At 43.2% G+C, this 23,557-nt stretch overlaps 1 protein-coding gene across 2 annotated transcripts in view; it reads left to right on the forward strand.

Moving 5' to 3' along the window:
* Positions 1 to 16,248, forward strand: part of Ccdc77 (coiled-coil domain containing 77) — a 35,295-nt gene extending 19,047 nt beyond the window's left edge. For both annotated transcript variants that reach the window (XM_057771002.1, XM_057771001.1), the window contains 7 exons: positions 634 to 706; positions 2,016 to 2,107; positions 5,323 to 5,471; positions 9,110 to 9,329; positions 12,881 to 13,006; positions 13,099 to 13,251; positions 14,922 to 16,248. In XM_057771002.1, the coding sequence (XP_057626985.1) occupies positions 634 to 706; positions 2,016 to 2,107; positions 5,323 to 5,471; positions 9,110 to 9,329; positions 12,881 to 13,006; positions 13,099 to 13,251; positions 14,922 to 15,068 (960 nt within the window). In that variant the 3' untranslated portion in view covers positions 15,069 to 16,248. The remainder of the gene's footprint in view (positions 1 to 633; positions 707 to 2,015; positions 2,108 to 5,322; positions 5,472 to 9,109; positions 9,330 to 12,880; positions 13,007 to 13,098; positions 13,252 to 14,921) is intronic.
* Positions 16,249 to 23,557: the final 7,309 nt, after the last annotated feature.

The raw sequence follows: 23,557 nt of genomic DNA on the forward strand, positions 1-23,557 counted from the left end.
TCTGGATCTTAGTAGGCACCCTGGTCTGGCCTCAGACTTGTCACCTGCCTGCCTCAGCCACCCAATTATGAAGATCATGGGGACACACCACTTTGCTTGGCTGCCTTTTCACTTTTGTAAAAAATGACTCTGTAGCATTATCACATTTATCTGTTGTGCATATTTTTACTATTAATGTCCTTGTCAAAGAGCACTTTGTTTGTCGTATTTTTATTTTTTGCTTTTTTGAGAAAGGATTTCTTTGTGTAACAGCTCTCTCTGGCTGTCCTGGAATTCACTTTGTGGACCAGGCTGGTCTTGAACTCTCAGAGATCTGTCTGCCTCTGCCTCCCAAGTGCTGCGATTAAAGGTGTGCATCACCATGCCTTCCTCAAAGAATACTTTTCAAAATAGACTTTATTAAGCAGCCTTTTGGTTTTATTTGTTGTTAATTAGTTTGCATTAACATTGAATTTTATCAAAAAAAATTATTACTTTGTCCATGTTGCCTCTTGTATAAATGTAATGTGCTTACATGATTATATCAGTTTTGAGCAATTTCACTTATAAATGCTGGATCTGTAGAACTAAGGCTAAAAACTGCAATTTCACACATATTGAGACTGTTTCTGTACCTTTTTTTTTCTTCTTTAGGTAAGCATTCTCCAGAAGACTCTCCAGGCTGCCGATGTATGTGAACAGGATGAGCCTTCAGCTCTCAGATCAGGTGATCATTGTTCTAGAAATTTTCACCAGTGTCTAATTGAAAATCCCAATGCAAGCAGTTAGGAAACTTTCCCTGTAGGTAGAAATTGCCATGTTTGTAATGTTGCCACTGGCAGTCTAATTCCATACATGTCTAGAACTATGCAGAGAATGAATTGTTGTTTAATGCAAGGTGGTTTTGTTATTTTGTGTGTGTGTGTGTGTGTGTGTGTGTATAGGGAGGGATGTGTGTATGGGTGTGCATTTGTGTGGATGCCAGAGGTCTTTCAGGGGCCTTCAGAGCTTCTCTTTCACTGATTCGGCTATACTGGCTGTCCAGTGAGCTTTAGGGAACCTCTTGCTTCTTCCTATCTGGTGTTGGGGTAACAGGTGTGTAGACCTGGCTTCTTACATGGGTGCTGAGGATCTCAACTCAGGTCGCCTTGCTTACACAGCAGGTAATTACTGACTGAACCAGCTCCTCAGCTCCTTAGTACAAGTTTCTTTTGCTTTTTAAAAAATACATTCTTTTTTTTTTTTTTAAGATTTATTTATTTATTGTGTATACAATGTTCTGTCTGCATGTGTGCCTGCAAGTCAGTAGAGGAAGAGGGCACCAGATCTCATTAAGATGGTTGTGAGCCACCATGTGGTTGCTGGGAATTGAACTCAGCACCTCTGGAAGAACAACCAATGCTCTTAACCACTAAGCCATCTCTCCAGCAGCCTAAAAAATACATTCTTATTAATTAACTTGACAGTTACATTTGTTTGTAGAATACACTGGGGCACTGTAATGTGTATACATTGTGTTAATGATCACAGTAGCTATCACTTTTTGTAGGAAGTATGTATCTGCTTCTAGCTGTTTTTACATGTAGAGTTGTCAGCCGTAGGCACACGATTGTGCCAGAGAGCATTAGAAGTTACTCCAGCTGTCTAGCTGGACCTGTGCCCCATTGGCTATCCCCTCCCACCTCCCCTCCTCTGTGCCTTCCCAGGCTCTAGTGACCTCATTCCAGTTTTTGTTGTTTATTACCCTTTCTTTTGAAAATTGTATGGTATGTCATAACTAAAGTGTTTAAATTGAACTTGTACTAAGAAAATATTCACAGCTCCAGAGGAGCATTCTGCCAAAAGACAATAAGATTACCCAGGTGAAATGCTGTGGAATTCCCTCAGGAGATTTCTGCCTGGGGATTAAGCACTGCAGGTCTCGAGTGCGTTTCTTTTCCTTCCTTTCCTTCTCCTGCAGGTAAAGGAAACTGAACTTGAGCAGTAGAAAGAAGAGTTGGGCAGAGTTTTTGATGGACTTTTGTTTTCTATTTTAGATCCTAAAGTAAGCAAAAAAAGAGCAACACTAAAAGAAAAGGAAGACATATCTGAGCGTTACCAGAGGGAGGTACAAACACTCATCCTGCAGGTGATGCTTTGTCTTGACATACCAAAGTGGTTTCTCTCTACACAAATGTACCTTTACTATTGTATGAGAGCTCTCTCTCTTTGCCCTTGGATTGCATTCAGGCATCCTTGGGCAAGGAACATTGAGATTATTCTTTTTTTTTTTTTTTTTTTTTTTTTGATTTTTCGAGACAGGGTTTCTCCGTAGCTTTTGGTTCCTGTCCTGGAACTAGCTCTTGTAGACCAGGCTGGCCTCGAACTCACAGAGATCCGCCTGCCTCTGCCTCCCGAGTGCTGGGATTAAAGGCGTGCGCCACCACCGCCCGGCTAATCTATATAATTTTTTTTTTTTTTTTTTTTTTTTGGTTTTTCAAGACAGGGTTTCTCTGTGGCTTTGGAGCCTGTCCTGGAACTAGTTCTTGTAGACCAGACCAGGCTGGTCTCGAACTCACAGAGATTCACCTGCCTCTGCCTCCCAAGTGCTGGGATTAAAGGCGTGCCCCACCACCGCCCGGCTCTATATAATTTTTTAACATGGTTTAGTTACCTTTACCCTGTAATGCCCATCTTGCTTGCTCTCCATGTGACTGGTGACTCTACCTTTCTTCTTTCCAGAGCTCTTTTTGTCCAGAAGTTGCCCCATACCTCCTGTCTAACAACTAGCTTTTTAACTGTTTATTAAACCAATCACAGTGACATATCTTTACACAAAGTAATTAAATATCTTGCAGCATTTCCCCCTTTTTGTCTAAATAAAAAGAAAAGGGTTTTAACTCTAACATAGTAAAACCATATACAATAAGAACCATTCAGGTAAGAATTACATTTACAATGTCCAGTCCATTTGGCAAATTCAGAGAAAATAGACCATTATTAATACTATCTTGGTGAGTCCAAAGTTTTGTACTAATTTACCTTCTAACTTAACTAAGGAAAACTATAACTATCTAGTCTTCAATTCCATCAAATATTATATCCCAGAAGGATATATTTCCTGAATGAATAGGAAGTTCAGAGCAAGCAACTCCCAAAACTATGAAACAACAGAGACAGCTGATTGCCTGGTCTCTTTGTAACATTGGGGTATCCATCTTTGGCCTACAGGCCTAGAATATCTGATAGACTTTTCTGTAAAGCAGGAATTTTTTTTTTTTTTTTTTGGTTTTTCAAGACAGGGTTTCTCTGTGGTTTTGGAGCCTGTCCTGGAACTAGCTCTTGTAGACCAGGCTGGCCTCGAACTCACAGAGATCCGACTGCCTCTGCCTCCCAAGTGCTGGGATTAAAGGCGTGTGCCACCACCACCCGGCAAAGCAGGAAATTTTTGAAGGACTGTCCTACCCTGTCTTGGCAAAGTTCAACAGTTACTTTTTTATGTCCTGCTTGTCCAATTTGGGCAGCATACTGTCAACAGTTGAGGCAGAGTGGGTTCTTGTTCAAATGGCTAGCTTTTGCCACAAAGAAAGCAAACTCCATATAGAGGTTCTTTGATGCCCATCATCCTTTTTTGAATTAAATGGTGCTGCTGGGAGCAGGCATGTCTCAGTGTCAAAAAAGCCTTATGTTTTAAAACATTTTAAATGCCATATACTGTAGGTTTTTGAAGTGTTTGAAGATCATCTATCTAAAATATATCTGTATATGACCTTGAAAACTTACCTAAAATGACTATAAGTTTGATAGTTATGACTGACTATTAACCTGTATTACTTTATTGTCCTAAATAGCTTTCAAGGACTAAAACTTTACTTTTTTTTTTTTTTTTAAGATTTATTTATTTAGTTTACAGTATTCTGTCTGTATGTATGCCTGCAGGCCAGAAGAGGGCACCAGATTTCATTACAGATGGTTGTGAGCCACCATGTGGTTGCTGGGAATTGAACTTAGGACCTTTGGAAGAGCAGGCAGTGCTCTTAACCCCTGAGCCATCTCTCCAGCCCTAAAACTTTACTTTTATAAATGAGCTGCATAGATACAATACCTTAAATAAGAATAGAAACAGAAACAAAAAAAACGCAAAATAATAGAAATATATATAATATATAACAAAAATAACCTTAAATTTGTGTCAATATACAAAAATATCTTTAAAAAGAGTAGAAACATATATACAGTATAACAAAAGTAACTTTAAATTTATCTCATTGTACAAAGATTCATATCAGTGTATAAAATGTGTGAGACTAGTGGTAGTTCAAAAGTAGGTTCAACAACCCACCTTTTATCTCATTTCTCTATGATCTATGAATCTAATCTTCATTTAACTTTTTCACTGACCATGACCAGTAACTATTTGTTACCAAACCCCCTAAATGATGACAAGCATTCATAACCCACTGAATGACTAAAACCAACCATACCACCTCTTGGGAATGTGGACATTGTATTCTCTAGACTGCTTCCTGTTGTATGAGGGCAATGATATGCAATGATATCTTTAGGGGACCCTCAGAAATTTGGGATATTGATCAAGTCTGAGAAAGCTTTTTTTTTTTTTTTTTTTTTTTTTTTTTTTTTTTTTTTGGTTTTTCGAGACAGGGTTTCTCTGTGGTTTTGGAGCTTGTCCTGGAACTAGCTCTTGTAGACCAGGCTGGTCTCGAACTCACAGAGATCCGCCTGCCTCTGCCTCCCAAGTGCTGGGATTAAAGGCGTGCGCCACCACCGCCCGGCCTGAGAAAGCTTTTTAAAAAAAAGTTCAGAACAGAAAATCCACATTCTTTCGTGGGCAGGCGAATCTCAGTGAGTTCAAGGCCAGCCTGGTCTATAAAGTGAGTTCCAGGACAAGCAGGAATGTTATACAGAGAAACCCTGTCTTGGAAAACCAAAATAAACAAACAAACAAATAAATAGAATATATTAAAAGAAAAAGTCCTGGGCTGTCAACACATGTTTGTAATCTTACTGGGGGAGTGGGGACAGGGCGGTCCCTGGAACTCACGAGCTCAAGGGTCAGTGAGTTTCTTAAAACCATGTTTTAAGAGATAAGGAGGTGGGGAGTGATTGAATGGGACACTTTACTCACTCACATGTCTACACGCAGGTATGCACACAGCACAGGCATATACAATACACTTACACATAGAATCAAAACAGACTTTTCTGTTCGTTTTGCCACTGTTGGGTTTTTTTTGTTTTTTTTTCCCCATCCATTTTACTTTGTTTAAGAAGGGCTCACCTTCAGAGATATGAAGTAGTAGAAGCAGGCATGGATAACTGACTCATTCTTCTTGGCCCATGTAGGTGGAAGCGCTTCAGGTACAGCTGGGAGAGCAGGCAAAACTTTCTAGAGAACAAGTTGAAGGGCTCATGGAGGATAGACGGATTCGAATTGAGGAGATACAAGTTCAGCACCAGAGAAATCAAGACAAAGTCAAAGAGCTGACCAAAAGGTGAGGACTCAAGAATTATGGTCCTAACAGGTGTCCTGTTTTTCTGAATGGCTTAAGAGGTGGCTCTGGCCGGGCGGTGGTGGCGCACAGCTTTAATCCCAGCACTTGGGAAGCAGAGGCAGGCGGATCTCTGTGAGTTCGAGACCAGCCTGGTCTACAAGAGCTAGTTCCAGGACAGGCTCCAAAACCACAGAGAAACCCTGTCTCGAAAAACCAAAAAAAAAAAAAAAAAAAAAAAAAGGTGGCTCTGTTGTTAAGAGCACTTACTGTTCTTGAAAAGGACCTGGATTTGGTTCCCAGCATGCACATCAAGACATCAGGTGATGCACAGCTGTCAGGGACCAGCCTCTACAAAAGTACCTTGTTTTTGATTCTCCACACACAACTCTGTAACTCCAGTTCCTGGGGAATCTAGCACCTCTGGCCTCCAGAAGTGTTCAGTAAGTACATTGTGCAGGTAAACTCACACAGGTTAACACTGTGCACGTTAAAAGTTAATAGTTCTTCAGCTAGGTATGTAGCTCAGTGGTAGTGGCCTGACATCCCCTGTATTGAGCCATGGTTTCATTCTCCAGTATCAAGAAGAGAAAAAGTGAGGTGGAAAGTGAGGCTGGAGAGATGGCTCAGCAATTAAGAGCACTGACTGCTCTTCCAGAAGATCCAGGGTTCAATTCCCAGCACCCACATGACAGCTCACAGCTATCTGTAACTCCAGCTCCAGGGGATCTGACACCCTCACACAGACATACATGCAGGCAAAACATCAATGCACATAAAATAAAAATAAATTATTGAAAAGAGAAGATTAATAGTTATGGGGATGGAGAGATGGCTCAGCAATTAAGAGTCCCCCAGTTCAGTTCCTGGCACCTATATCCTCAGCTCCTCCCATGTTGCTTTATTTCAGTTTGTGCTTCAGTCAAACTAATAATTTAAGGAACAATTGTTTTTAGTAAGCACGTCACTAAACAGTAGTAATCACTGAACTGAAGACTTACTCAGACCAAATCCACATTTCCATGACTAATGTTTACTAACGATTGGTCTACCTTCCTCCCTCTCCCTCCCTCCCTCCCTCCCTCCCTCCCTCCCTCCCTCCCTCCCTCCCTCCCTCCCCTCCCTTCCTTCCTTTTTTCCTTCCTTTCTTTTTGGTTTTTTGAGACAGGATTTCTCTGTTTATCAGCTCAGGCTCTCCTGGAACTCTCTTTGTAGATCAGGCTGGCCTTGAACTCACAGTGATCCACTTTGCCTCCCAAGTGCTGGAATTAAAGGCATGTGCTACCCGCTAGTGTGCCGGAATAACGTGTGATTTTATATTAGTTTTCCCGTATGTAACTAGCTATCCTAAGTGTTGTACAGACCTGATCAGGCTAGTGATCAGTCCTTTCATCGGATGAATCATCCTAAGATAGCCCGAAACCCTAAGGTGATAATGACTGTCCTTTGAGTGTTACTTTTTTTTTCTTTTGCTGATATTTTATTTATTTTCTGCAAAGTTTGGTATTGCACCTGGAACCATACACAGGCTAGGCAAGTGTTCTTGTATGTGAGCACATCATCAGCCCAGCTGTGATATTTTAAATGTTTTTTAGCATTCATTATGCAAATATTTATAGAATATAAAAATTGGTTTATTAATTATACATAATAATGTATTTCATTCTGGCATTTTCATTCATGTACATAATATGTTTTGATCATATTCTTACCTTTTCTTTCTCTTGTCCCCCTCCTCCTCCTTAATCTGGATACTTTCAAAAAAGTTTGTAATTGTGAACATAAAACTTATCTAAGTGCCCTGTAAAAGGCTTAGGAAAGAGCTATTGTTTGATCAGTAGGGAGTTATAGTGATTACTTTACGGTAGTCAATGCTCTTTCAGGCAATTGCATCTCTTGTCACTTATTTAAAAACATTATGAAGAGAAGTCACGTCATAAAACAGAACTCCTATGGGAGCTTTATTGGAAGAGGAAATAGAAGGTGCAGAAAAGGGAGCAGAGAGGGGGACAAAGACCGATCCATGGGACAAGACTTGCAGAAAAGAGAGAGAGAGAGAGAGAGAGAGACACAGACAGACAGACAGACAGACAGACAGACAGACAGAAAGAGAAAGACGTATAGACGTGAGGTGGGAAAGGCCTACCTTTTAAAAGGGAATGTACATAGGAGGTGCTCTTAGTGGTTACCACTGAGGACGTATCCTGTCAAGACCCCAGGGGCTGGCCAGTACAGATGCCTGAGTATAACAGCATCATTTACTGTAGCACTTTTCTAGATGTTGTTAACCCAATAAAGTTGCCAATTTCTGAAGACATTCTTTTTTTAGAGATACAAACATCATGTTTTTATTCCTAGTATCAAGAACAGTCATCAGGACTAGCCAATGCTTTTGTATTTCTAGTAGATGGTATTATCCTTGTTCTGCTGGCATGGAAAAAGTCCAGCTATCTTCTGCTCAGGAAAAATATGTATATTGACATTCAAAATCTGACATAGTATATAAGCAAATATTGAATTATAAGACAGGACAGATTAAAACTGATGTAGGATTTAAAGAACAGAAAAATTAAAATGGACTAAAGCATTGACATACTTCATAGAGAAATTGATCTCAAGAAAAGGACAAGAATTCAGCTGGGTGTGGTGGTGTATGCCTATAATACTACCGCTCAAGAAATTGGGGCACGGGGGCTGGAGAGATGGCTCAGAGGTTAAGAGCATTGCCTGCTCTTCGAAAGGTCCTGAGTTCAATTCCCAGCAACCACATGGTGGCTCACAACCATCTGTAATGGGGTCTGATGCCCTCTCAGGCATACACACAGACAAAATATTGTATACATAATAAATAAATATTTAACAACAACAAAAAAAAGAAGTTGGGGCAGGAAGATTGAAATTCAAGGGTAGCTTAGACAATTTAGCAAGTCCCTAAGAAAAAATAAAAGATAAACATTTAAAGAGGGGAGAGGGCTGAGGATCTGGTAGAGCATTGCCCCCGCTCCCCAAAACGAAGATTTTGGTGTAGGGCCTTGACACACGGAGGATAGCATAAACAAAGTGAAGCTGTCTCTGATCCTTAAGAAATGGAGGGCTGGAGAGATGGCTTATCGGTTAAGAGCACTGACTGCTCTTCCAGAGGTCCTGAGTTCAATTCCCAGCAACCACATGGTGACTTACAGCCATCTATAGTGGGATCTGATGCCCAGTTCTGGCATAAAGTCATACATGCAGATAGAGCACTCATATACATAAAATAAATACATAAACCTTTAAAAAGTAATAAAGACCTGGAGTTAGTGCTCAGTCAGAGTACTGTGCCACAGGTCTTCCTTGTGTCGCTTCTCGGGACGATGTGTACACTGTTGGTCATCTTTCTAACCCAAGCCCTCAAATTAGCCCTCAAAGCTTTCTGTAGACTCAAGTCTGCGGACCAGGGACTGTGGTAGGCACAAGACACTGCCTAAGAAAGCATGTGAGACCGTCAGTGATCAGACTGTGTGCCTTTTTAAAGCTGCCGCTGTTTGGGAGTTCATATTGTCCAATTTTTAAAGAAGCTGTACTTCTCTTTTGGATTAGCCTTGTATTTCAGCTACGCATTGTGAGCATCTTCATGCTAAGGGTTGTTCTTGTTTTCATAGCCTCCATCACACCCAAGAACTGCTCTATGAGAGCACCAAAGACTTTCTACAGCTAAGATTTGAGAACCAAAGTAAAGAGAAGGTGTGGATGCTTGAAAAAGACCACTTGCTGTCAAAGATTAAGCAGTATAGAGTGCAATGTAAGAAGAAAGAAGATAAGCTTGGAAAAGTTATTCCAGTTTTCCATGAGTCTCATCATACTCAGAATGAGTATATTAAGGTAATGTGGTTTTCCTGGAAGAGTTGAAAAGCTCAGAATTCCTTGGGGCTGGAGTTGAGGTTTTGTTAGTAGAATGCTTACATAGCATGCAGAGACCTGGGGTCTGATCCCCAGCCCTGCATAAAACCAGCTGTGGTGGCTTATGCCTCTAATCCCAGCATTTGGGAGATTAGAAGCAGGAGGACCACAAATTCAAGGTTATCTTTGGCTAAATAGTGAGTTTGAGGCCAGCCTGAGCTACACGAGATCTTGTCAGAGACTTGGAGAATTTCAAAGACTTATAAATTGTTACATAAGATCCATTCAGCTTGGGAAGCTAAGTAGCAATAATGTCATGAAATAGATAACAAAGAATAACTGATCATGATGGGATTTGAGGATAAAATACTAAGCTATACAGAATTCAAGACCAGGCTATGGAGTGAGTCCCTGTCTCAAAAAGAAAACAAAAATTAATATTACACTTCATTTCCTAGTTCAGCAAATGGGCATGACTCTGGGGACAGCACTGTGTAAAGTAGACAGAACCTTGAGAAAAAAACACAATGAGAAATTGTGTTTCTATTTTAGTGAACAAGAAAAATCATAGTTTATCAAGTAATTTCATATTAATAAGAGAATTAAGTAACAATTGTATTACTTGTTGGAACCCCACTAGAAAGGGACCTAGGGACACCCCTCTTAAGTCTGGTGTTTTTGCTGAGGCCTGCTGTATATATTTTGGGAAGGGCATTCCTGGCAGAGGTTAAAAGTTTAAAGTTCATAGAATATGTTTGAGGAAAAGGAGGGACCCTATTGCGGTTGTGAACTAAACAAGGAGAAGGGAGGGCTGACCGTAGCTTACTGGTAGCTCATACAAGGTTCTAGGTTTAATACCTAGTGCCACAGAGAAAGAAAGAAAAAGGGAAAAAAAAAAAAAAAAAAAAGGAGGAACTAAACTGATATGCAAGCCCTGGAGGTGCTGGCAGAAGCTGACCATAGATGGTTGTGCAGGTCACTGCATGGAATATAAGCATAGGTCTAACAGTTACATCTTGGAAAGGTTGTATAAGGAAGTAACATAAATTGGATGTGAAGGTTATCAGTAATTTCCTCTTGGCCTCTTGAGACAGGGTTTCAAGTAGACAGGCCATCTTGCCTTGAATTTCTAATATTCTTGCCTCTGCCTCCTGAGTGCTGGAATCATGAGTGCTGAGATTCTGGGCTGTAGTAATGAGGCGAGCAGGCCTGCTTTTTGTCCCACCCGGTTCCTGCACGGCTAGCTTTATACCCAAAATAACAACACACAAATTGTATTCATTTAAACACTGCCTGGCCCATTAGTTCCAGCCTCTTCTTGGCTAACTCTCACATCTTGATTAACCCATTTCTAATAATGTGTGTAGCACCACAAAGTGGTGGCTTACCGGGAAAGATTCAGCATGTCAGACCTGGTGGCTGGCTCCATGGCGGCTCCCTGACTCTGCTTCTTTCTCCCAGCATTCTGTTCTGTTTAGTCCGCCTATCTAATTTTCTGTCCTATCAAAGGGCCAAGGCAGTTTCTTTATTAAGCAATGAAAGTAACACATAACAGAAGACTCTCCCACATCACTGGGTATGTGCTATACCATACCAGCTATTTTGAGTGGGAGGTTCATTGTTGTTTCCTAGGCAAAGCTTGAACTCTTCTGGGCTCCAGTAATCTTATGTCTGCCCCCAGAGTAGCTGGATTACAGATGTCACTTGTGTATATAGATCTGATTTGGTGTTTGGTTTTTTGATTTTAAAAATTGCATTTATTTCTGTGTTATGTTTGTGCATGTGTGTGTATAACTCTTGTGATGCATGAACACACCATGACATGAATGTGGAGATCAGAGAACTTTCAGGAGTCAGTTCTTCCCTCCCACCATGTGGGGCCCAGGCTTCATGGCAAGTGCCTTAATGCTGAGCTGTCTTGCTGGCTTGTTTAAGGTTTTGAAGGATTGTTTTTTTGTCTTCTCCATGGAGCATGCATAATACATGTTGATGTTTCTTATATTTAGAGTTACGACACATAATGTCTTACTTAAATTCTGAGCTTCATTTTGTGGTTCTTCTCAGCCAGAAATACTTTTATTTTTTGAAACTGGGTCTCATGTGCCTTGGGTTGTCTTTTTTTTTTTTTTTTTTTTTTTTTTTTGATTTTCGAGACAGGGTTTCTCCGTAGCTTTTGATTTCTGTCCTGGAACTAGTTCTTTTTTTTTTTTTTTTTTTTTTTGGTTTTTTCGAGACAGGGTTTCTCTGTGGCTTTGGAGCCTGTCCTGGAACTAGCTCTGTAGACCAGGCTGGTCTCGAACTCACAGAGATCCGCCTGCCTCTGCCTCCCAAGTGCTGGGATTAAAGGCGTGCGCCACCATCGCCCGACCTGGAACTAGTTCTTATAGACCAGGCTGGCCTCGAACTCACAGAGATCCGCCTGCCTCTGCCTCCCGAGTGCTGGGATTAAAGCCGGCTGGGGTTGTCCTTTAGTTGACTGTGTAACTGAGGATGACCTTGAACTCCTGGTCTTTCTGTCTCCATCTCTATAGTGCTAGAAACACAGGGCATGAGCACCACTCCTGGTGTGCTGCATAGTTTTATGTCAGCTTGACACAAGCTGGAGTTACCAGATGGGAGGAGGAGAGCAGAGGGAGTCTCAATTGAGAAAATGCCTCCATAAAAATTGGGCTGTAGGGCCAGGCAGTGGTGATGCACACCTTTAATCCCAGCACTTGGGAGACAGAGGCAGGTGGATCTCTGTGTTTGAGGCCAGCCTGGTCTACAAAGTGAGTTCCAAGACAGCCAGAGCTATTATACAGAGAAACCCTGTCTTGGAAAGAAAAAGAAAAAAAGGGGAGGGGGGCTGTACACAAACTTTTAGGGCATTTTCTTAATCATGATTGATGTGAGAAGGCCCATCCCATTGTGGGTGGGGACACCTTGAGCTAGTAGTCTGGTTCTGTAAGAAAGCAGAATAAGTAAGCCATGAGGAGCAAGCTAGTAAACAGCACCCCTCCATTGCCTTTGTATCAGCTTCTGTCTCAGGATTCTGCCCTGACTTCCTTCAGGGATGGACTGTGATGTGGAAGTGTGATCCAAATAAACCATTTCTCCCCAAGTTGCTTTGGTCATGGTGTTTCATCACAGCAATTGTGACCCTAACTAGGACACCTGGGTTGTTTTATCTTGAAAATATCTACTTATGTATACTTGAGAGGAAAGTAGAGACATGGCAGGGTCCTGGGTGTCTCCTCATATCTGTGTGCACATTTGCTCTGGAAATCTTTCCCTCCCTTCTTCACCACGGTGTTATTTTAATTACCTGATGGGACTGGAGAGATGACTCAGCAGTTAGGGGCACTGACTGCTCTCCAGAGGACCTGCAACCACATGGCAGCTCACAGCTGTCTGTAACTCCAGAATCCAACACCCTCACACAGACATACATAAACACCAGTATACATAAAGTAAAAACAAATAAAATTTAGAAAAAGAACTACCTAATTATTATAGTGCTGAACATTAAACCTTTTTATCCCTTTGGCCTACAGTCTCTAAAGGATAAGCTAATACAAGAAAAAAAGCTGTCCAACATGTACCAAGAACAGTGCATCTCCCTAGAAGAGGAACTTGCTCGAATCCGGGAGGAGGAGGGAATGAGAAGAGAGATCTTCAAGGTTTGTAGGCTCTCACATGTGTGTCGAGTAGACATGCAGATGGCTCTGGGGAATACTTTTCTCCTCCTCATAAATTCCTCATCCCCATCCAGGACCGCTCCAACAAGATGGGTAGGCGCCTACAGATAATGACAAAACGCTATGAGGCCCTGGAACATCGGCGCGCCCTGGAGGTAGAGGGCTTCAAGACGGACATTAAGGCTCTTCGGCAGAAGCTGAAAGACCTGGAACAAATGCTCTATAAGGTATTTATGTTTCTGAGTTAGGAAAGGAAAGGGGTAGGAGTATAGAAAGATGGTGAGGAGGGCTCCTCAGAAGGATTGCCAAGGTCAGGAGGGTGTGTGAGAGAACAAGAAGGCCACGGCACTGAACAAAACAGAGAAGGACACGCTGTGTCCTTACTTGGACAGCAACAGGTAATTATCCTTGAATCCTCTGAGCATCAGTTCAACAGGAGCACCCTGTTGGGAAAACAGATTTAAACTTCAAAGTACCATTCCTCCCAATTCAACTAGATTAAAAGATTTCGGTCTGTTTTGGGGGGAGGGAGGCTGGGCAGATGCCCATTGAGTAAAGTTGCTGGCTGTGTAAGCATTATGACCCGAGTCCAGATCCCTGGCACCACGTGAAATCCAAGCACAGACACACATCTGTAACCCAGTGCAGAGAGAAGACAGGAGGACACCAGGAATGTGCTGCCAGCCAGTATAGCCAAAGCGGTGACCTCCAGGTTCGCTGTAGTCCATGTCTCAGGCACACATCTTTATTCCAGCACTCAAGAGGCAGAGGCAGGAGGATCTCTGTGAATTTGAACTCAAGACCAGTCTGGTCCTCATAGCAAGTTCCAGGGCAGCCAGGGCTGCATAGTGAGACCCTGTCTCAGAAACAAAACAAAAGAACGACCATGGAAGGTGACAGAGGACAGTCTGATGTCATTCTGACCTTCACTCAAGTACATGGCTGAGCACACATACACATTGACTTTCTCAAAATTGTCTGGGTTTTTTTTTTTTTTTTTTTTTTTTTTTGGTTTTTCGAGACAGGGTTTCTCCGTGGCTTTGGAGCCTGTCCTGGAACTAGCTCTGTAGACCAGGCTGGTCTCGAACTCACAGAGATCTGCCTGCCTCTGCCTCCCGAGTGCTGGGATTAAAGGCGTGCGCCACCATCGCCCGGCTAAAATTGTCTGTTTTTATAGTGGGGAAAATAATTGAGTAATGATATACTTTCCTAGAAACCATTTAGTATCTACTATCTTGATTGCTTTGTGGAGATTTAACAGTCACCATAAGTCCTAAATAGTTGCTATGTTCTAAACAAAGTTGACAGAAAACGAAAAGAAATGCTTTCTATCATTTTTAGCAAAATTACCAATAATAATATTTATTGGTCTTGCTATTGTTAACATTGATTTATTTTTATGTGCGGTTATGTATGCCTTGGCGCATGTGTGGAGGTCAGAAGACAGTTTGTGGAAGTCAGTTCACTTCTTCCACCATGTGGCTCCTGGGGTCCCACTCAGATTCCCAGGTGTGGTGCAAGTGCTTCTGCTACCCACCAGGTGATCTTATCAATGCTGTAATGCTCTTTTGCCTGCTGTTAGTTGTTCATCTCTATCCCAGAGCTTCCCTGCCTTTTTGTTTTGCTTGTTTTTGTTTCTGAGATGGTTTCATGTCTCCTAAACTGTCCTCAAACTGCATAGATAGCCAAGGATGACCGTGAACTCTTGATGTTCTGCATCTTCTCCGAAACACTTAGACTAATTAAACATTTTCATTATTAAAATGAGTTACTGGAGAATTTAGAATCGCATTTATCATAGGTTAAAGAAAAGAGTCATCCAGCAAAGCCTGTTCTTTATGACTTGATTTCTCCCCCTTAGCACAATTCTTCTTTTTCTCTTTTCTGAACTCTGTAGGCAACAGTGACTACCCAGGGGAACCAGGACCTTGCCATTCTGTGTGAAGTTCGCGACAGCAATAGAAGAGCACATAAGATACAGGGGGAGCTGAAGAACCTCAAGTCCAAGGTGTTCGGTCTGGAGAACGAGCTTAGGCTGTGTTGATGTCCACTTTCTGGGGAGGTCAGCTTCCTGAGGCACGGTCACCTGTTCCCAGGCAGTGGGCGTGGAGTTGGCCAGAGCAGTGATGTTTATTTCTATGAGGGTGGTGTTAAGGGCGTGATGACTCACATCTCGGGGCAGAGACAGGAGGACTGCCACAAATTCAAGGTAGAGGCAGGTAGAGCTCTGTGGTTCAAGGCCAGCCTGGTCTACATAGTAAGATCCTAGGCCATCCAAGGCTACTTAGTGAAACCCTGTCTCCAAAAAAACAAAAACAAAACATCAGACCCAGAAAGGGAAAGAAAGACAGAAAGGAAATAACAGTGACCAGTGGGGTGTTGAGAGGCCGCGCTTGCACCAGCCTTGCTGTTTCACCGCTGTGGTATCTGAACTACAGCCTGGATTACTTGGAGACATTCCTACTCTTACTTATTGACAGGCTTTTCTCTCTTTAAAAAGACAGTCATGGGGGTGCTAGAGAGATGGCTCAGTATTTAAGAGCACTGGCTGTTCCTCCAGAGGACCCGGATTCAGTTCCTAGCACCCATATGGCAGTACATGCTGTCAGTAACTCTAGTTCCGGGACTTCCAACACCCTCACGCAGACATACACACAGACAAAACACCAACGCACATAAAATAATAAATAGAAGGGCAAAGGTGGGATGTAGTTTAGCTGGTGAAGTGCTTGTCCTGCATGCAGAACCCTGGGTTCTGTCCTGAAGCTACATGAAGCCAGTCTTGGTTGCTCACCTATAATCAGCCCTGGAGAGCTGTATAGGTAGGAGGGTCTGAAGTTCAAATTCACCCTTGGCTATATGGTGAGTTCCAGGCTAGCCTGGCTATAAGACACCATGTCTAAAAAACAAAACAAAACAAAGAAAGATGACAAGAACTCAGGAAGAGATGTTTTGCTGAGCTTGGTTGAATGTCAGTAGGAGAGTGAGCTTCCTGCGGGATCCGAGGTAGTCATTGATGGCAATCCTTCCTGGCAGGAGGGGAGGAGGCAGCAAATGACATACTTAATGGCACTTATTTAGCTGTGTAACTGTATTGTGAGCGTGTTCCAGTGACCCACCACCAGGAGGCAGTACAGCCTGTGCTCTTCAGTAGAAATGATCATCAGGAAAAGGTGCCGCTTTAATTAGAGAGTGTAAAACCAATATGAGACTTAAGTAGCAAAGTTGGACATTTTGTCAATTTTTATAAAAAACATGATTCAAAGTAAATGTTTTAAATAAAATGTGTAGTTTAAAATATTTCTGTGTTCCACACTGTCTTATGCTTATGCCTTGTGTGTTTATCTCAATTTACTTTCTTTTTTAAAAATTATTTTCAATTTATTTATTTAAGGTAGAATTGGTGAGTGCTACTGCAGGTGTGGAGGCCAAAGGACAACTTGAGGGAGCTCTCTTCCTTCGCCATATGGGTTTGGGATAACTCAGGTTGTTAGACTTGGCAGCCATCTTGTCAGCCCTTGTTTATATCAGTTTTAATATATAGTCTGGTACCAGGAGTACAGTAGACGCTCAGTTACAATTAACCTGTGAGCGCTGCTTTGGTTTCAGTTGGATTCCAATAATTGGCCACTGCTATTAGTCAGAAGCCCAGCTTGGTGCCTTATCCCTGTAACCCCAGCACTGCAGAGGTAGAAACAGGGTAGTCACTACAAGTTAGAGGCCAGCATAGGCTATATAACAGGTGCCAGACCAGCCAGGGCTACATAGTGAAACCTTGTCTCTAAAAAAAAAGAAAAAAGAAAAAAGGTAGCGAGATGGCTCTGGAACCTGCATAATAGGAGATAATGAACAGAAACATCCAAATGGCATAGAACAGTGAGGCACAGCAGAGCAGAATTTCTAGGTCACAATCTGAAGAAAGATGAGGAACTGTCAGAAATGTAGTAGACACTGAAGAACTGGAAAGGGAGCCTTGAACTTGTGGTAGCAGCAGTAATAGCAGAAGGGAAAGCTGGGAGATCCTCAGAAATGGCCATTCTCAAAAGGTACCTGAAATTACCTGGCATGAGTGAGAAGGAAGCACTGAACATGCAACAACAAACCCACTTAGAAGTTTATTGGGGGGCAGTGTACAGGCCTGGTGAAGTTGGTGTGCCCAGAGAGAGAGAGAGAGAGAGCATATCCAGCTTTTAAAAGCTTCCTAGTGCATGCACACAGGGGTTGACATGACTACATCATATACAGATGATGGGGCTCACACATGCATGCAAGGACTTAGCTGAGTCATATGTGGATGCAACCACACATGCACGCAAGGGCTTAGCTGAGACATACGTGGATGATGCAACCACACTGCACATTGGTCACAGGGGGCCGTTTAGCATCCCTGGGGCCATTAGGCACTTCTGCCTGAGGGCTTGTCTGCACATGCATGGCCCTAGAGTCCAGAAGTGTCAGCCTTATTGTGGCTGAAATTATAACATTCCACCCTTTTGTTTATTATAAAAATTTGTGGAGTTTGGAGTCTTTAATGAGTGGGAATACGGTGTTGTAAGGTCTCTTGTGACTGCTTCATGTGACTTTGTGGGTGTCGGAGAGTTGAGATGTTTGACCATGTCCAGGGTGGCTGATTACTTTTGTGTTTTTTCCGGTCTCTGTGGAACTGGCTGGCTGGCAGCTTGGACCTCACAAGATGCTGGAAAGGCAGAAAATTATGTCTGGAAAAAGTTTTAGATCCCGGTGATTAAGGGAGGAGAGTCCCAAGATGGTAGGTAGATAGAAGATTTTTGAGGGGGGAGGGGGATTTCCTAAGAGGGAATTTCCTAGGAGTTCCCAAGACCAGGAATGATAAGGGAAGAATTAAATGATACTTATTCTGGGTGAGTCTGGTCCATTTAGATAGGTTCGATTGGCTCCCTGGAGCTTATGAAAAAAATGAAAAGAAATAAATTTTAGACATATTAAAAGCTTATGATTACAATGGTGTAGTGCTGGAATGGAAGATGGTGGGGAGGAGGGAGGAAAAGAAGGGGGAATTATGGGAAAGGGGAAATATTAGACCCCTCAATGTTTTACCTGAAGCAAATCTTAAGGCACTTGTTCTCTTTAGCATCATGGTATTCACTTGACATCCAGGAGACACTGCTGCAGTCAGTGATAAACCTGTTATGTTAAAGTCAGTTTTGTGAGTTTTTGGAGTCTGGGGCTATGACCGTCCCCAAGCTCATTATTGTTTCTTACAACCTGGGCTTTTGGCAAACCCTGTACTCCAGCTCTATGTCTAATGATGGTCCTGGTATTAACAGCTGAGTGGTGAACTGGAAATTTAGGTATGACATTGGAGATGTAGAGAAGTTGGTAAAGCAAACAAGAGAAAGAGGAAGAAGGAGAGTATATGGAGTTTTTGACACAGGAGGATTGAGTACGGTGATGAAACTTTTGTTTTTCTGGAAATGGAGAAAAAGTGACTGATCTTGGTGTCCTCTGGAACTTAAGGGAGCAGGGCCCTGTTTGAGTTACTGTATATGAGGTGGTATCTTGAGTTGGAAGAGTCAAAGGTTTGAGATGAGACAGGTGGATCCAATGAGGGAGTCCCTCGAGCTTGGCAGCTGTGGGAGTTACAAGGATTACTTTAAAGGGGCCCTGCCATGTAGGGGGAAGGAGTGAGGGGCATTGGTCTGGGGGAGAAAATAGTACCTGATCTCCTATTTTAATTGGTGGTGGGCATGAATTGGCACATGGTTGACGTAATGAGTAGTCGGTAAAATCCCATAATAGGGAGTGAAGATGGGATAACAGTGGAGTAAGCAGGTGATCAGGAAGGGGAGAGGTTTTGGGTGAGAGGCTGGGGGTTAAAATTGGTAGCCCAAGCCGGGCGGTGGTGGCGCACGCCTTTAATCCCAGCACTCGGGAGGCAGAGGCAGGCAGATCTCTGTGAGTTCAAGACCAGCCTGGTCTACAAGAGCTACTTCCAGGACAGGCTCCAAAACCACAGAGAAACCCTGTCTCGAAAAACCAAAAAAAAAAAAAAAAAAAAATTTGTTCAAATGGCGAGATGAAAAGGGAGCCTTTGGGGAGAGCCCTAAGCCTTAGTAGGGCCAGAGGCAAAAATTTTACCCAGTCGAGGTGAAGCTCCTATGACATCTTAACAAGAACATTTTTTAAGGAATGGTTAGTTCGTTCTACCTTCACTGAAGATTGAGGATGTTATGGGATATGAAAATGCCAGGGAATGTTAAGAGCTTTATATAAAATTGAGAGATCTGGGAGGTAAACTCTGGGCCATTATCCGACTGAAGAGAGGTTGGGATTCCAAACTGGGGGATGATTTCTTGGAGAAGAACATCCGAAACTTCCGGGCCCTCTTGTTAATGGTGGTAAACACTTCAATCCACCCAGACATGGTGTCCACAAAACCAGGATCTATTTAACTCACCTGACTGTGGGCATATGAGTAAAATTGAGCTCCCAGTCAGTTCCTGGAAGGAGCCCCTGGCCTGGTGGGTGGGAAAGGGAAGCTACGATATTTGGTCTTGGGATCTGACTTTGACAGATTTTACAAGAGGCAGTGATAGCTTTTAAGAACTCTTAAGTTCAGTCATCATGCGAGCAAGGAAAACCTTCCCATCCAAAGAAGCTGCCCTCCGCGTCTATACTGCCATGTATCTGACGATGTACATTACGAACACTATCAAAGCCAAAGGCACCAGACTTGCTAAGCCTGTTCTATGCTTGAGATTAATGTGTTTGACCTTTCTTACTGGACTCAATAGAGTAGTAGAATATTGAAATCATTGGTCAGATGTGATAGCGGGCTTTCTAGTTGGAATATCTATATCAGTATTTCTGGTTGTGTTCATGGTAAATAATTTCAAAGGAAGACAACCAGAAAATGGGCACATGCACAGGGACAGTGTGGCCCGGATGCCGATGATCAACATTCCTTGAGTAGAAAGCCCTTTGGCAAGGTAGCGTCTGTGCAGAACCACATTACTGCCTTTGCGGAAGTCACATGATATTGAAGCAGATGGTTTTCCCTGCACTGGATGTCATCCCTCTTGACCATCCATTCATAAGAAGGTGTATTTGATTACACAGGAAATTTATAAAGTTGTCTGAGACTTTTTATAAATTTAAAACTCAATAGCACCCTCTCTGCTCCACCTCCTCCCCTGTCCCCCACTAGACTGTGGGAAAAAAAAAAAGAACTCTAAATTCGGGCCAGGCGGTGGTTGTGCACACCTTTAATCCCAGCACTCAGGAGGCAGAGGCATGTGGATCACTGTGAATTTGAGGCCAGCCTAGTCTACAAGAGCTAGTTCCAGGAAAGGCTCAAAAAAAAAAAAAAGCCGGGCGGTGGTGGCGCACGCCTTTAATCCCAGCACTCGGGAGGCAGAGGCAGGCGGATCTCTGTGAGTTCGAGACCAGCCTGGTCTACAAGAGCTAGTTCCAGGACAGGCTCCAAAACCATAGAGAAACCCTGTCTCGAAAAACCCAAAAAAAAAAAAAAAAAAAGAACTTTTAAGTTCTCAGGGATGGGTTGGAGGTGAGCCTTGACAAAATGAAACAGAGCTTTGCTATTATTTGCTATTAGGATGAAAGAGCTGATGTAGAATTTGCCAGGTATCAGGGGGTATCTATGAAAATGTGGGCTGTACTGTATGAACCCCCTGAGGTGATTGAGGTAGGTTTGGGCTCTGGAATGCTGCTGTTCTAGCTGTTTGGTCAGCCCGGTTATTTCCCTTGGAAATAATGGAATTGTCGGGACTGACAGTGAATAATTCCTATAGCTTTGGGGAGAAGGGAGGTTTTTAACATGTCCATAATGTAACCTGAGTTAGTTATGGATCCTCCTTTTGTTGTAAGAAGCCCACACTCCTTCTAGACAGTTGCGTGAGACAGGAGGATATGAAAGGTGTATTTGGAGTCTGTAAGCACTTAGATTGTCCCTTTGCTAATAGAAGGCACAGGTAAGGGCTATTAACTCAGCCTGCTGATTAGTGGTATGGGCGGGGAGTGCCTGTGCCTCTACCACCCCAGTATCTGATACTATGGCATAGCCTGCTCTATGGGTCCCTTCACATAAAAAGGAGCTGCCATCTGTGTACCAGGTATAAGTGGCCTGGGACAGTTTGCCCTCCTGTATATGTGAGGAGTGGGGCAGTAGATCCTCTAAGGTTTCTATGCAGAAATGAGATGGAGAATAATTAGTGTTAGGTTGAGGTAGGAGATTTGAGATATTAAGGGGTGGGCAGGATTGGAAAGTGAAAGTGGCATCTTCCACTAGTGCCGCCTGGAGGGAAAGAACTCGGGAAGGGGTAAGATTTGTAAGCCTTTGTAAGTTAAGAGGTGGGACAGGTTGTGGTGGGAGAAGACAGTGGTGGGCGACCCAAAGGTTAGTTTCTTTGACTCACAAAGAAGCTCAGCAACCACTAAAGCATGTATGCAGGGTGCCCAGCTCTGAGTGGTGAGCTCCAGCTTCTTTTTGACAGGTACAGTGAGAGAATGAGAAGCTAAAGCCTGAACAAATAGGTGTGGGATGTCCTGGAATCCCTGGGGAAGGATGGTCCAGGTGAGCTGTGTGGAGAGGTGAGTGTCAGGGTCAGTCCAGGTGAAGGCAAATATATTTTGAGATTGAGAGCTGAGAGAGGAATAGAGAAAAAAGCATCCTTAAGATCTAGAATTGAGAAGTGGGAGGTTCCTGGGGGGAGAGTGGAAAGAAGTGTGTAAGAATTAGGCACTACAGGATGAAGAGGGACCATTGCAGAGTTAATGAGCTGGAGGTCTTGAACCAGGTACTAGGTTCCGTTAGTTTTTTTTTTTTTTTTTTTTTTTTTTTGATTTTTCGAGACAGGGTTTCTCCGTGGCTTTTGGTTCCTGTCCTGGAACTAGCTCTTCTAGACCAGGCTGGCCTCGAACTCACAGAGATCCGCCTGCCTCTGCCTCCCGAGTGCTGGGATTAAAGGCGTGCGCCACCACCGCCCGGCTCCGTTAGGTTTTTTAGCAAGTATAGGGGTGTTAAAGGGAGAAGAGGGGGTGAAGTAGCTTTTTCTTAGGCTTAAGTCCCCTAAGTCTCTGGAGATAGAGGGGGCTACTGAGCTTAGGTAATATACTTAGTAGGGTCTTATAATTGGATAACTATGGGGGATTGGTGTTTAGCAACAGAGGGATTTTGGGTGTCCCAGACTTGGGGATCGACCTGAGAGGCTGGTAGAGGAAAAGACACATTGGAGCTGGGAGGTTGGGAAGCTAGGAGGAGGAAGGGAGCTGTTGGTGAGTCTGAGGTAAGGTGAATGGAAGGAGCAAATGAAATGGAAGTTCCTACTTTTGCTAAAAAATCTCTTCCCATAAGAGGTACCAGGCAGGTTGGCATGACTAAAAATGAATGAGTGAGATAAATACCTCTAAAAATACACTTAAGTGGTGGGGTCTGCTGAGGGAGATAAACTGCCCCCCGACCCCGACAATAGGGGAACTAGAAGGAGAGGTAGGCCCCCAGAATTCCCTCAGTACCAAGTATGTGGCTCCAGTGTCCAAGAGAAAGGAGATGGGCCGTCCTGATACCGTGATGTTTACCCATGGTTTCCTGTTACAGATGATGGTTGTGGTCAAAGGCCCCTGGGCAGGCTCACTCATCCATGGCCAGACCTAGAAGGTCTACTTGGGAATTTTCTGGGTTTTATGTCTCCATGCCACGATGTGCACAAGCACAATTGACTGCCCAATGTCCTTCCCTATGGCATCTTGGACAAGGTCTCATGGGACCAAGATGAGGATTGGGGCATGCTTGGGCTCAGTGGCCAGCTCTACCACATTTAAACATGGGCCTGGCGATTCTCGAGCCCCGGAGGACAAGGGAGCAGCATGGATCAGGCGGTCTGTTGCCTCAGCTGGTGAGAGGGCTGTGGGTAGCCCGTGACAGTGATGATTGCTGATGATTGCGGGCTTTGTCATTCCTCTCATTGTACATCTTAAAAGCCAACTCTAAGACTTCTGCCTGTGGGGTCAAGGGGCCTTTCTCCAAACATCTAAGTTTAGTTTTAATGTCAGGGTAGGACTGAGAAAGAAAATGAGTCATGAGTAACTGTCTGCCTTTCATGGTTTCTGGATATAAGTTAGTATGTTGTAACAGGGCTTTAGTGAGGCATTCCAAAAATGCAGAAGGCTTTTCTTTTGTGTCTTGAATGACCTCTGAGAGCTTATTATAGTTTACTTGCTTGAGGGCAGCCTTACAGAGAGACCTGCCAGGAGGCAAGTCAAAAACTGGCCCCTAACTAAAATCCCACCTGGGGTGTTGTGGTTCCACTTGGGAACCGCCTCTGCCCCTGGGGGATGTGTTGCATGTGTTTGGTGAACCTCATCTGCATGTAGTCTGGCCTGCCCCCAAACTTGCCTGTGCTCTTCATGAAGCAGGTTATTAGATAGGATCATATAGATATGAAAGGTGAGATTGTAAGACTGGGTAATGTATTGGAATTGCTTTATGAAAGAGGTAGAATTAGATGTATAGGACCCCAATTTTATGTTCTATAT

This window comes from Chionomys nivalis, chromosome 1, assembly GCF_950005125.1.
Source record: "Chionomys nivalis chromosome 1, mChiNiv1.1, whole genome shotgun sequence".
Classification (NCBI taxonomy): domain Eukaryota; kingdom Metazoa; phylum Chordata; class Mammalia; order Rodentia; family Cricetidae; genus Chionomys; species Chionomys nivalis.